This window comes from Hemicordylus capensis, chromosome 2 (assembly GCF_027244095.1).
Source record: "Hemicordylus capensis ecotype Gifberg chromosome 2, rHemCap1.1.pri, whole genome shotgun sequence".
Taxonomy (NCBI): domain Eukaryota; kingdom Metazoa; phylum Chordata; class Lepidosauria; order Squamata; family Cordylidae; genus Hemicordylus; species Hemicordylus capensis.
In genome coordinates this window covers 27,357,960-27,370,010 of record NC_069658.1, presented here as the reverse complement: position 1 = coordinate 27,370,010, position 12,051 = coordinate 27,357,960, and the positions used below count along the sequence as shown (strand labels likewise).

At 43.9% G+C, this 12,051-nt stretch overlaps 1 protein-coding gene across 2 annotated transcripts in view; it reads left to right on the top strand.

Moving 5' to 3' along the window:
* Positions 1-10,323, top strand: part of LOC128345042 (leukemia inhibitory factor receptor-like) — a 108,691-nt gene extending 98,368 nt beyond the window's left edge. For both annotated transcript variants that reach the window (XM_053296344.1, XM_053296345.1), the window contains exons 19-20: positions 778-853; positions 1,786-10,323. In XM_053296344.1, the coding sequence (XP_053152319.1) occupies positions 778-853; positions 1,786-2,403 (694 nt within the window). In that variant the 3' untranslated portion in view covers positions 2,404-10,323. The remainder of the gene's footprint in view (positions 1-777; positions 854-1,785) is intronic.
* Positions 10,324-12,051: the final 1,728 nt, after the last annotated feature.

The window sequence follows — 12,051 nt, the reverse complement described above, 5'->3', positions numbered from 1 at the left end:
GGGAGTCTACTCGTGAGATGCTATGGCACAGAGCTGTGCCATGGCAACACACAAACACAAAGACAGGGTTAGCGGAGCGCTCGCTCTGCTAACCTCGGCTAAGGGCAGGGGCAATTGAGTGAGTTACCAGCTTGTAAACCACCGGGCTGGCGAGCCCGGTGTTACACAACCAGCAAAAATTGGGCTAGGCTCTCCTAGCCCGATTTTTTCGGGTCGTGAGAATAGCCTCGTTGTATTGGCTGGAGAGTCAGGACCTTTGGCTGGCCTTGGTAACCAGCCAAAATGTGTGGTTGCCACCAATCCTGCCTTCCCAGTGCTTTTTGTGGTTGTTCCCTGATAGAATTTTAAAGAATAAAACTTACATATGTGTACAGTTTTTATAACTGAGGCAAGATGGATACATGTGACCTGATGTGCACACATGGCAATATTGTGTGTTCAGGCTTCCCCTTCATTTCACTGGAGGGATAGCTATGTAAAAAAATGTGCATGTGGAGCCACACCCTCCATTGAAGCAAATGAGGAACTGATACGTATGTGGGAGGGTATGCACCTTGGAGTGCATGCACCCACAAGACTATGGGAATAGATGCTTTGTATCAGTGTATCAAATTAGTGTGTGTATAACTGAAGGAACGGCATGCTGGATTATTTAATTAGGGAGCTTGATACCATGGCACAAAAAGCAAATGTCCTTTTAAGTTTGGAGTGCAGGATAATGGTAGAACAACTTGATAATAATTCCTGACAATAACCTCAATGTTCTCGTTTCCAAAGGATTAAAGAAACCTTCTATCCTGACATTCCGAATCCTGAGAACTCGAAAGCGTTGGAGTTCCCGAAGGATCCTGAGGTAATATTTTCTATTTTGCCATCCTGTGCTTTCATTAGTAGCTGTTTGGAAAGTAGTACTTGCTAGGTAGGGAATGAGAAAATCTCCCTGCATCCATTTATTTAATTAACTTATAAACAAACAATCTGGGCGCTGTACAACAAATTTAAAAAGACATAAAAACACACTTTTTTTGAGAGAGAGAAATTGAAGAACAGAGTAATCATAAAATTGTTCATGTTTTGCTGGAAAAGACAGGAGGAGAATTGAGGGACATTTGTGTGGAGGAAGATGCAGTGCTATGGCCTAAAGCAGGGGCATCATGGCTGAGGATGATGGGAGTTGTAGTCCAACAACATCTGGGGACTCAAGGTTGAAAACCCCTGACCTAATATATTTTCAAAAAGACATTTTAATTTATAGTCTACCCTTCCCTAAGTGGTTTTGAGCCATTATCCTTGAATCTAAAAGCTTGTACTCTTTTAAGACCTTCAAATATATTACGTAAAAACAGATAACAATACTTTGCAAAACCGTTGTTTAAAATGTTATTAAAAGCATAGTAAAAACAAAACAAATAAATGTTTTGACGTCAAGCACCACCCTCAGTGTTGAAGAACACTGAGGCTGGCATTTGACGCCAAAACGTTTGTTTGTTTTGTTTTTACTATGCTTTTAACAATGTTTTTACAAGGTATTGTTATCTGTTTTTACGTAATAAATCTGAAGATCTTAAAGGAGTACTTGGGAGTCACCTTAAATATGCTTTATGCACTGCCACCTTATCAATTTATATCTAAAAGCTTGACCTATGCTCTCCTTCAATAGCAGCGTCCAGCTTCTGGCAAGAGAATGCTATACATTATGTTGGCTGATAATTGGCTACCATGATTCCCCCATTTTATTATTATTATTATTTTAAAAACCTTACCAACTTACCCTTCTGATTGCAGGGTAACCCGAATTCCAAAACTTTGGAGATGAACCCCTGTACGCCCAATAACATTGAAGTAATTGAAACACAGTCGCCATGCCTGAAGATCGAGGACACAGCGATGACATCACCTGTGGCAGAGGATCTTCCTGAAGATGGGTTGGACTCTGAAACAGAGAGCCATGTGGTAGTCTCCTATTGCCCAGCAATCATAGAGGAGGAGATCTCTAATCCAACAGCAGACGAATCTGCAGGATCTTCCCAGGTCATTTATATTGACATCCAGTCACTGAAGGAAGAACCAGAAGTCAGTGGTGTAGCTGCAGCGGGCTATAAGCCGCAAATGCAGCTGCCTGTTAATAGCATGAGAAACATGGAGGAAGCAACATCTGCAGAAGAGGACTTGGACAATGCGGAAGGCTATCGACCTCAAGCGAATACCACCACCTGGAATACAGACTGTCTGGATTCCCCTACATCCATTGAGAGCAATATTGCAAATGTCTCATTTGGAAGCCCTTGTTCCATTAACTCTCGGCAGTTTTTGATCCCATCCAAAGAAGATGATGACTCCCCCAAAGCCATTAACACAGGGTGGTCCTTTTCAAACTTCTTTCACAGCAAACCCAGTGATTAAAGCTGGCAGGGGAATGGTTGCCCTGAAAGAGGCTTGTTTTGCTGGAACTTGTTTTAATGACAGCCTCAAAGACAGAGGGCTTTGTAATTTCATTTCGGTGGGACTGAACATTAACCTTGTTCAAGTTACGGTGGAAGTGGCAATATTTGTGTTTCTGGAGGGCTGAGATGCTAATTCCCAGCAGCTCTTTCAGGGATAGACATCCTGAGTGGACCCTTTCTTGTAACTGAAGCCAAAGTGCTCCAAGAGGTCAGTTTCTGCCTTTGGGCAATCCCCCCACCCACCCCGCTGTCAATACGGCACAAGGCACTTTTTGTGACACTCTTTCTGGTTTCCCGTTTTGCATTAGTTTCATTGCTGTACCCATGTCCTGAAATGCAGGAGAAAAAGCATGCAAGTCATGATGATAAGCATCACTTGTTCCCTGGCCACAATTGTACGTGGGTTTCGAAGCTTCCAAGTCATAGGGCCATGGAAATGTGTTCAGAATTAGGATCGTGCTTAATCAGAGATACTTTTTCCACACACTTTTGAGATTGTGGGCAGCTGTACCCAAGCACTTTACCACAGCTGAACACTGTAAGGCACTCATCCACCAGCTGCTCTGAAAAGCACGTTGATGCTTAAGGCAGTTTGTTTCTTTGGATTTCTCTGGGACTGAGCCCATTTGAGTGGAAGAACTCCAGCTCAAAGGGCTTGTTGATTACAGCCTCCGCTACAGCTTCTGTGGGTGTTCATTGTATTTGCCACAGTGATAGTGTCTGTAACTGCTGTACAAATGTATCTGCAGTAGTTGACTCAGGGGTGCAAAAGGGAGTGTGGCACTGATTTTAAAAATCTCCATCAGGAATAGATTGACTGTTCAACTTCCAGCTTTCTTAGCAATGTTTCCTAATTTTTTTAAAAAATGAATTCCTGCTGCTTCCTGTCCTGTGGTTATGCTAGGCTAGAATCCTCCCCCCTCATATGTCCCTTTTCTATATGGAGGCTGTTTGTTTTTTGTTTTTGTTTTTGTTTTAATGGAGGAGCAGGGCAGCTGGAAGTGGGAATGCAGGCACAGGTTCATCATCCGGGTAAGAACTAGCCCTCTATTTCATGAATGTACCCATGCAAATCACTCTAGTGTGCCCATGCAAATCACTCCATGGTCATCCTATTTCCATGAGAACTCCAAGTGAGTCAGCCTAAGCAAGGATACTTAACAGCCATGGGGTGCAGTCTTCCAAAGTTCTCCTAGAGAAGTGCCATTAAAATAGACAGGAGAAAACCATTTCCGTCCGCAGCCTCTTTAGAAAGACATTATTCGTGGAGAATAGCTGTGCCAACCATGCATACTTTCCATGTATAAACACCACAAACGGAGCTGCCTCCTCTGAACTTCCTTGCAAATGTTTGCCCATATCCCAAGCGGAGAGCAGATTGTGTTTGTAGATGTGCACTCCAGATTTCAGACTCTTCTTTAAAGCTCTCACAGGCCGAAGGAAAGAACTTTTAAAATCAGAGCCCTTGGGATACAAATGGTTGGGTTACAGTTTAAACCCAAACAGCTGGGTTTAAACTAAGCTAGCTCTTAAGATTTACAGTATATTCTTGCTTATGCAGTTATTGAATTACACACTACTTATGCACACTACAAATGTGAGATATTTAGCTATTTCAGATTTCCTCACTGGCAACTGGCTGTTCAACACTTTGTATGTAGCAAACTCTGGTGAAATCAAGTTGAGGGACCAACAGACTAACTGAGCTTCTTTCTTTTCTGAGCTTGAGAAAACCCCATGTTAGCTCACCCTGAGCTCTATTTAGACATTGAGGCGATTCATACGAACAGCAGAACCCAACTCGGTTTCTGCTGCTTGTGTACAACAATGGGATCCGTGTGGCTGCTGGCAGCAAGCCCACCTAAATGCCCTCCCCCTTAAACAAGGTTAATGGAGCGACTCATGAGTAGCCTCCTGACCGTGGGTCTACAACAACCCTCCTGGCATTGGAGGGGCCCCGAGAATGCCCCATGCACTTGCACGGGTCATTCTGGGACTTCCAGGGGTGCCCTGAACCCCTTCCACCCAGGAAGAACTCCCTGCTCATGTGCGGGGAGATTGGGTCAAGCCTGCTCTCCCTGCAAACTCCCTTTAGGCTCTTCACACTGTGGAGAACCTTACTGTGTGAATAACTGAATGTGTGTACAGATCTGCACGTGCATACTCTTACACAGCTTGTACATGCAGTGAACATAACATGTGAATTAGGGCTTATGCTAGAGATCTTCTAGTAAACTGTAGGATAGGCCTGACATTTCCAGGTGCTGTCCGAAGGTTTTTGATGGTTCTAGTTATGCTGAGGTCTGCATGCTTGTGTTTTAGATGCATTGTAAAGATTTGCTAGATGTGAGGGTAAGTTTCTAATTTTTAATTTTATCCTGAAAAGAAGAAGTACTTTAAAATTTAATCATGTTTATAGAGTGCCTTTAATGTGGGGGCACTTTTGGTGACTTGCAACCCCACCCCTGCAAAAAAAGCTCAGTTTCTAGTGTCTATCAGTGTCTCTGTGTCTGTGATAGCAGGTGCCTGCCCCACAGCCATTATACACTGCAGTCCAGTGGCCCTGTTTTAAAGGACTGTAGAGTGAATATCTACATTGGCTGATGGTGATATCAAATATTCCTTGAAACCTGAAAGTGGTCATAATTACTGGAGTGCCCTTTATTTGGTTGAACAACAGCTTTTTCAGGAATTGGGTTTGCTCACTGAGTGCACCTAATCCCTGCTGTGTGGAAAAGTAGTCACCCGTTACAGCTCATTTGTACCATCCTACTCAGTGGTGTAAATTTTTGTACCACTTTTAATGGTTAAATGGTCTCCTGTATCGTACCCAGTAAGAGACTAAAATATTGAGGCCTTACGCTTCCTGGGATAGAAAGGAGTTACTTCTTCCCAATCAAAGATACAGCTCATATATTATTATTTTTTTGGTTGTTCATCTCCAACCACCCCATCTTCACCCTTTGCAGTCCTCAGCTGAGCAATTGCCGCATAGTCCATCCCAACATTGGGCCACATTTGAAATATGTAAAAGTGCCCTTCATTTACCAGTGCATGAGTAAAATGCCCTAAAAGCTGTATCGCTGATTGATCAAAACCCTTTTGAGATAACATGCTGTGGTTGCATGTATAGTGTGGTTTTTGTTTTCAAAGCTTACCACCGTGCCTGAATTTTGCACTCCAATTTCATCTACAAAATTCTCCAGGGCTAAAATATGGGGGTTGGCGGGTGTGTGGGTGTTACATAAAGCCCAACACCCTCCCCAACTGTTTGCAGCCAATGTGTTTGTCCTCTCGGTGGCTTCTCCAGCACTATCTTCTTTTCTCTTACTGTATGATCCTAGCCTATCAGGGATCATGTAGTGTGTGAGAATGTCAAGACACTACAGAGCGAATTGGACTCAACTGCATAGTATGCACACCTGCTGAGGACAAGTAAACCGTGTTGCCTTGGCTCATCCAGATATAGCCCCACATTGCAAAGGCACAACATGCTACCTGTCTTCACATGCTGTGCTGCGAGGATGATGTAACGATCACTTCTTGCAGCAGAGCTTGCCAATTTTGGTAAAAGGGACACATCTCCTCTCTCTCAGATCTTTTGTGTCCTTTCCAGTTTTTCCTCCCCAAAACAGGGGCGGGGGTACTTTGTGAGTGGGTGTGTGCATCTTTGCAAAACTGCCCCATCCCAGTTTTGCTCATCTTTTGTTTCAGTTTTTAAGCAACTGATCCAGTTCAGTTGAGGTCTATAGCCCAAAGTAAGTCCAGTGGTTACTGCTACTTAGTCCCAGTGCTCCAACTTTTAAGTAGCTAATGAATCGGGCCTTAATTTAAAAATGAAAAAAAGTGGAAAGATAAAGGGAGCTGCCCATCTTCCATGCTATTTTTTCTTTTTTTCTTTCCCCCCCTTTTGTGCTGTTATTGTAAGAATCTAGCAATCCTGAAGTCTGGCTCTGTGCTTCATACCAAAAGGAGGCCTTGCCTTTTTGATATTTCAGAAAGAATGTCTGGCTTTACAATACAGAAATTAGCCTGCATGGTTCTCTAATTTCTACTGCTTAGAGAGCAGGAAATCTTGTCTTTTCTAGAGCAGTTCAGAGAAACACATTTCTAAAAGGGAGTCCTAGAAGCGATTGTGGAACCAGATGATCAGCTAGCTCTGTGGTGGCTTCAGCAGGGTGAGTGAACAGGCAGAGCGAGGAGGGAAATGACTGATTTTGTTAGCTTTTTAAAAAACCAACCCCACAACCCTATGCCTTAATTTTTTCATATATGTCGTGCTGTTAATTCTGGAAGCTGCTGTTAATTCTAAAGCTGCTTTTGTTTTCAGCCAGATGATGTTTTATAAGGGGTGGGTGGTTTTGTGTTTTTTTGGTAATTTCTGTTTTAAAGAGCAGAGAACATATTTCAAAGGGCGTAGTGGCATTTAAATCATTGGCTCACATACTGTGCAATGCTCTATCAGCCTTGTAACAGAGCAGTTGTGCACGAGCACTCTTGCAACGTGCAAGAATTGTGCAAACGCAGTTGTGCAATGGGAGGCGTGACTTCCTTTGGCTCTTGCACGCCTGTACAAATGCTCTGCTATGAGGCTGGCGGAGCATTGTGCAATATGCACAAGATGGCATTTTTGAATTCTGTCGTGTGTACATTTTGAATAACCCTTTCTTGATATACCTCACAATTTATTTTTTTAAAATCAGATGTAGTAAGCTAACTTTAAAACACTATAGGCCCTTTCTCACGATCAGTGAGAAGGGCGACCGGGCACGCAGGGAGGAAGACGGCTGAAACTGACCTCCCCTGCAGACTATTGTAGGGTCCATGCTGTGTGTGCGTATCAGAAGCCAAGATGGACACCAGCTGCCCCCGGCAGTGTGGAGGGTCGGGGGCTGGGAGCATAGTCCCAGCCCCCAGCAATCCCATAATGCACCACGTGAGCATGCGGTGCATTGGGGGATTCCCACCCCCACTGGTGCTGCTGGGAGGCTGCTCCTGTGTTGCCGCCGACACAGGAGTATTTAGCCTGGGTTAAGGGCGCACTTGTGCCCTTAACTTGGGCTAAGAGCAGTCCTCTTTGGTAGGTTTGCTGCTGAGGAGCCGCCAGTGGTTCTCACGCACAGCCAGGCCTGGTCTTGGCTGCCTTAGCCCAGTCTTGGCTGTGCGTGAGAATAGCCTCATCCTGTATTCTAGCCTACAGATCAGTTTCTTCCATGTACATGATGATCTCTGATTCATTGCTCGGTGATACAATCCATCAGCTGCTGGTTCTGTGCAACAGCCATTCTGTACAATGGAGATGACTCAAGGGTTGCTGGGTTGCGCCCTCAAATGCTTGCAAATCCCAGTTGGGCTACCCTTACTACTGTAAGCAGCAGGGAACACACCAGTGTGCATCATCCATCAGATTGCAAGCCCATTATTGTCCTTTACACAGTGTACTGCAAATGCCGATCAGAAGGGTTCAGATTAGTATTTCTGGTGTCTGCAGTCAACATGTGCGGAGGCTTCAGCCTGTTGCTGGTTTCTGCCAGCCCCTCAGACAGAGCAGGAGGCACTGTGGGTCACCACCACAGGACGTCCATCTGCAGACTGCTAGGTATTCACTGGTTGGGAGCGAGGGTCTGGGAAAAGACTTCCCTCTTTCTCTTCAGGATAATCACTCAAGTGCTGAACCAAGAATATAAGCGCACCATACAGACAAAACCAAAGATTCATTGCAACTTGTCTCCAAAGATGTTTTTCTTCTATTTGGAGATGGTTTATCACAATTCCAGAAAAGGCCTGTTGAGTGAAAGGTTGGTTCCCGCCAAAGTCCCTCCTTCTGCTGGGAAGGTGTCCATTTGCTTCAGTAAGGCTTGCTGTGCTGCACTCTGAAGTAACAAGGCTGGAGTGGGCCCTAGAAAGTGAAGATGGGTCTTTGCCCCCTGCCCTCTTCTTCAGAGTGGCATGTGGAGTGGGGGGAGCAAAGAGCAAGCTGTCACCTAGCCAGCAGGCCCCCCTCGCTGAAGGGCTCAGGGACATCCCCCATCCCCTTGCTCAGTCCTAGCTGTGCCCCTGGGTGTGGGTCTCCTCTCCTGCTTCAAGCAACTGAAAACCATGTGCTTCCACGAACCCAGGCTGCGTCCTTGGATCTCAGTGATATTTTACACTGTGGGATCTCTGTGACTCCACACTTGCTTTCAAGTTGTGGCTGTGGACCAGCCGGTCCGAGGCATGTTCAGATAAACCCTTTGAAAAGGGAACAGTTCACCGACCTCTTATAGCAGTGGTTTTTGGACTGAGATATCTTAGACATTTATTGAGGGGTTTCTCAGTTAAGAGATTGGTCATGGCTGAACATCCACTGCTGATCTTTCCTTGCAGGTGCAAGGAAGTGGTGTGTGTGTGTGTGTGTGTGTGTGTGTGTGTTTAGGGTGCACTCTGTTCTGTTGTGGTAAGGATGAATGGGGTGCAAGCCTGGCTACTAAAATAAGCCCTAAAATCCTCTGCAAGACTTAGGGGTTCCTCAGCAGACCTATCAATGTGGAACATGTTCCCCGAAGATAGACTGCTTGAAAACCATGGACTTCTACTGCTTTAGGGGAGCTGCACCACTGTGAATTGGTTTGTGAATTGTGCCCTGCAAGCAAGGCAGGGTACAGAGATGTGATTGCCCTTCAGTTTCTTTGCCTTCTTTCCATGTGGTTGTAAGGCCTTCCCGAGGCCTTCATTGCGACTGTGAAATCTCCTGCAGTGAGACTAAACAGAGAATAGAAGGAGTCATGGATGGGTAAGTTTTCTTGGCCCCCAAGGGCTGAATTGGGGTGAGGGGGTGGGGATGAGAGGAGCTTTGAAAGAGAATTGTAATTCAGTAAAGACATGTTACCTGTATGATAAATGCTGTATTTTATAGCTCAATAAAGTCTACTGGTTTTTATTAAAACCTGTACATAGCATATTCAATATCCTGTAGTAATGGATGTGAAAGTAATTCCAAAGCTTTTTGAAATATTAAACACGCATTATACTATTGAACAGACTGGAAGAATCAAAGCTGTCTATGGCTTTATCTCTGCAAGCAATTTGGCCTAACCCTAGCCTTGCTTTTTTATCTGTGGATATGGGGCTGCTGAATTTGACACCAAATGGCTCAGGTATAATTTTGTCTCTTAAGCAAACCTACATAATGTATGCAAATGAATGTACTTTTAAAAAAAAATTCTACTGTGTATATTGAAATCTCTGGGATGACTTTTGAGACGATTTTCAATCTTAGCCTGCATCCTTGGAGTTTCTGTCATGGATATTTATGAAACGCTAGTCTTGTGTTTCATCTTGTAGATCTTGTGTCCGAGTGAACATGCATGGGATTGCATGGTGAGTGCAAAATTAGATCTGTGAGTACGAATGAACCCAGCCCTCTCCTGAAGTAGCATACCCCTACCAATAACCGGTTTCATGTTGAGGGCGGGACCTGAACGCAAGCCTCCCCTCCTGCTCATCAGGGTGGTTGGTGCTGTCAAGATGTATGGAGCTCTGTTTTGTAAGCTTGTGTGCACAGCAGATCTACGTATTTGAGACCAGCCCTTTCATAAATATCTATGCCAGGAAATCGGCCATTTAGCAGTCATATGTTGCTAAGTGAAACTGTTCAAGGTTGCTCCTGGAATGGAGCACAATATTGGGATCTGCAATTAGGGGTTGTTGGGGAGGAAGGGGCAGCAAACTATAATAGATATGGTGCTAATATACTACATTTTAGCATGATCATAAAGCCAGTTTGCCCGACTGTTTGAACAGCAATGCATTGCTTATCCCTGATGTAAAAAAATATGCATGTATTATCAGAATTTGCCCGAACATTGCCTATGGAGTTTAATAAATGTATTTTCCTACACTCTCTCAAAACTTTCTTTCTCCATCTCTTCCCATTTTTGCTAGTGACATTTTCTCACTTTATACCAGTAGCTGTAAGAATGACTTTCACTTCTGCAAGCTTCTGTTGTGTAACTAATGATATTCTCCATTACAATGCTTTTCTATATTCAGGGTGAGTTCAGACAGGCTCTCTCCCCAACCCTAACAAAAAATAAATAAAAATAAAAATTCTTGCAGTTCTGTAGTGCTGGGAATCTGTTGAAAAAATGTTCTCTGTTAATGGAATGGAAAAGCTCTAGAAATGTAGCTTGCTGAAATAATTTATCCCATTGTGTATCCTGCTTGTCTCCAAGAGCAGAAGGCATCACATGTCAGGGGAAGAGCTCATTTTATCTTCATAACCCTGCAAGGTAGGACAGACTGAATTATTTGCTTGAGGAAACCTATTATGCTGTAATGTTAAACGAAAATCGGAGCCTGAGTTTCCCCATGTCCAAATGCAAGAGAAGGTATGACAACACATTCTACTCTTTTAATTTAATTCCACTGGATTCTCACTAGTTGGAGGAAAAGCTATTTGTATGGATCCATTTCCTCATATGATCTCTTTTATAAGAATAATAACTTCCCCTGCTAACTGAGCAAAGAGATGTCTTTTTAAAAGTTCCAATTTTTTATTTAGCAGGGGGAGAGCAATTGCCCTATCCATCCCCAGCACAGCATCCCTCCAGTGGCTGTTGCTGGTGTCTATCATGTTTCTTTTTAGATTGTGAGCCCTTTGGGGACAAGGATCCATTTTTAAAATTTATATCTATTTAAACCACTTTGGGAACTTTTGCTGAAGAGTGGTATATATAAATATTCATCGTATTCATAATATGAACAAGCTTCGTTTCCACTGAAGATGCTACTTCAACCTGTCAAATCCACAATTGCTGCTGGAGGCTGGAGCCACCCTATGCATATTTTGAAAATCCAGGCTAGCAAGTGAAATCCACACAGGAAAGTACCAGGTAGAAAACATAGATGTGAACTCTCTTCAGTTTTGTTTTGGTGCTTGTTTTTTGGTAATACGTTGCATCTCCATTTGTGTTAGTTAGTTAGTTAGTTAGTTAAATTTATATCCCACTCTTCCTCCAAGGAGCTCAGAGTTATTTTTTATGTTTGGTTATTTATACATGGTTATTTTTGGTACATGGTTATTTTTATCCTCACAACTACCCTGTGAGGTAGGTTAGGCCCAGAGTCACCCAGTGAGTTTGATGGTTGAATGGAGATTTGAACTCAAGTTGTCTCATTCTGAGTCCAACACTCTGACCACTATACTATGCTGGCTCTCAACGGACCCATGTTCTGGAGCCGCTGCCTCATAGGTATCACAAAGACACTTCCAAACAAATGTTATCATTTGCTTGAAACCACCACCTTCACCTCATGCTGTGCCGAGACCAGGGCGGCTGGCCTATACACTGGCTGCCATACTGTGCAATTCCATATGCACCATTTTGACACTTGTACAAGAGCACTTTCGTGCAACTGTGGAATGCAGCAGCAGCAGCAGCACAGAGAATTGCACAGTATGTCGCTCAGTGGTTTTAGTTGTGGTAGAAAAAGCAAACACCCCCTAGAGCTAAAGCACCATCTGAGCCAGAGCCATGTAGGTGTTACCACCTTCTATTGCCCCCCCTTTTTTTTCACCAGTGTGAGGGAGAAAAAGGAGCGGGGCTGGCACCATATAGGGCTGGCC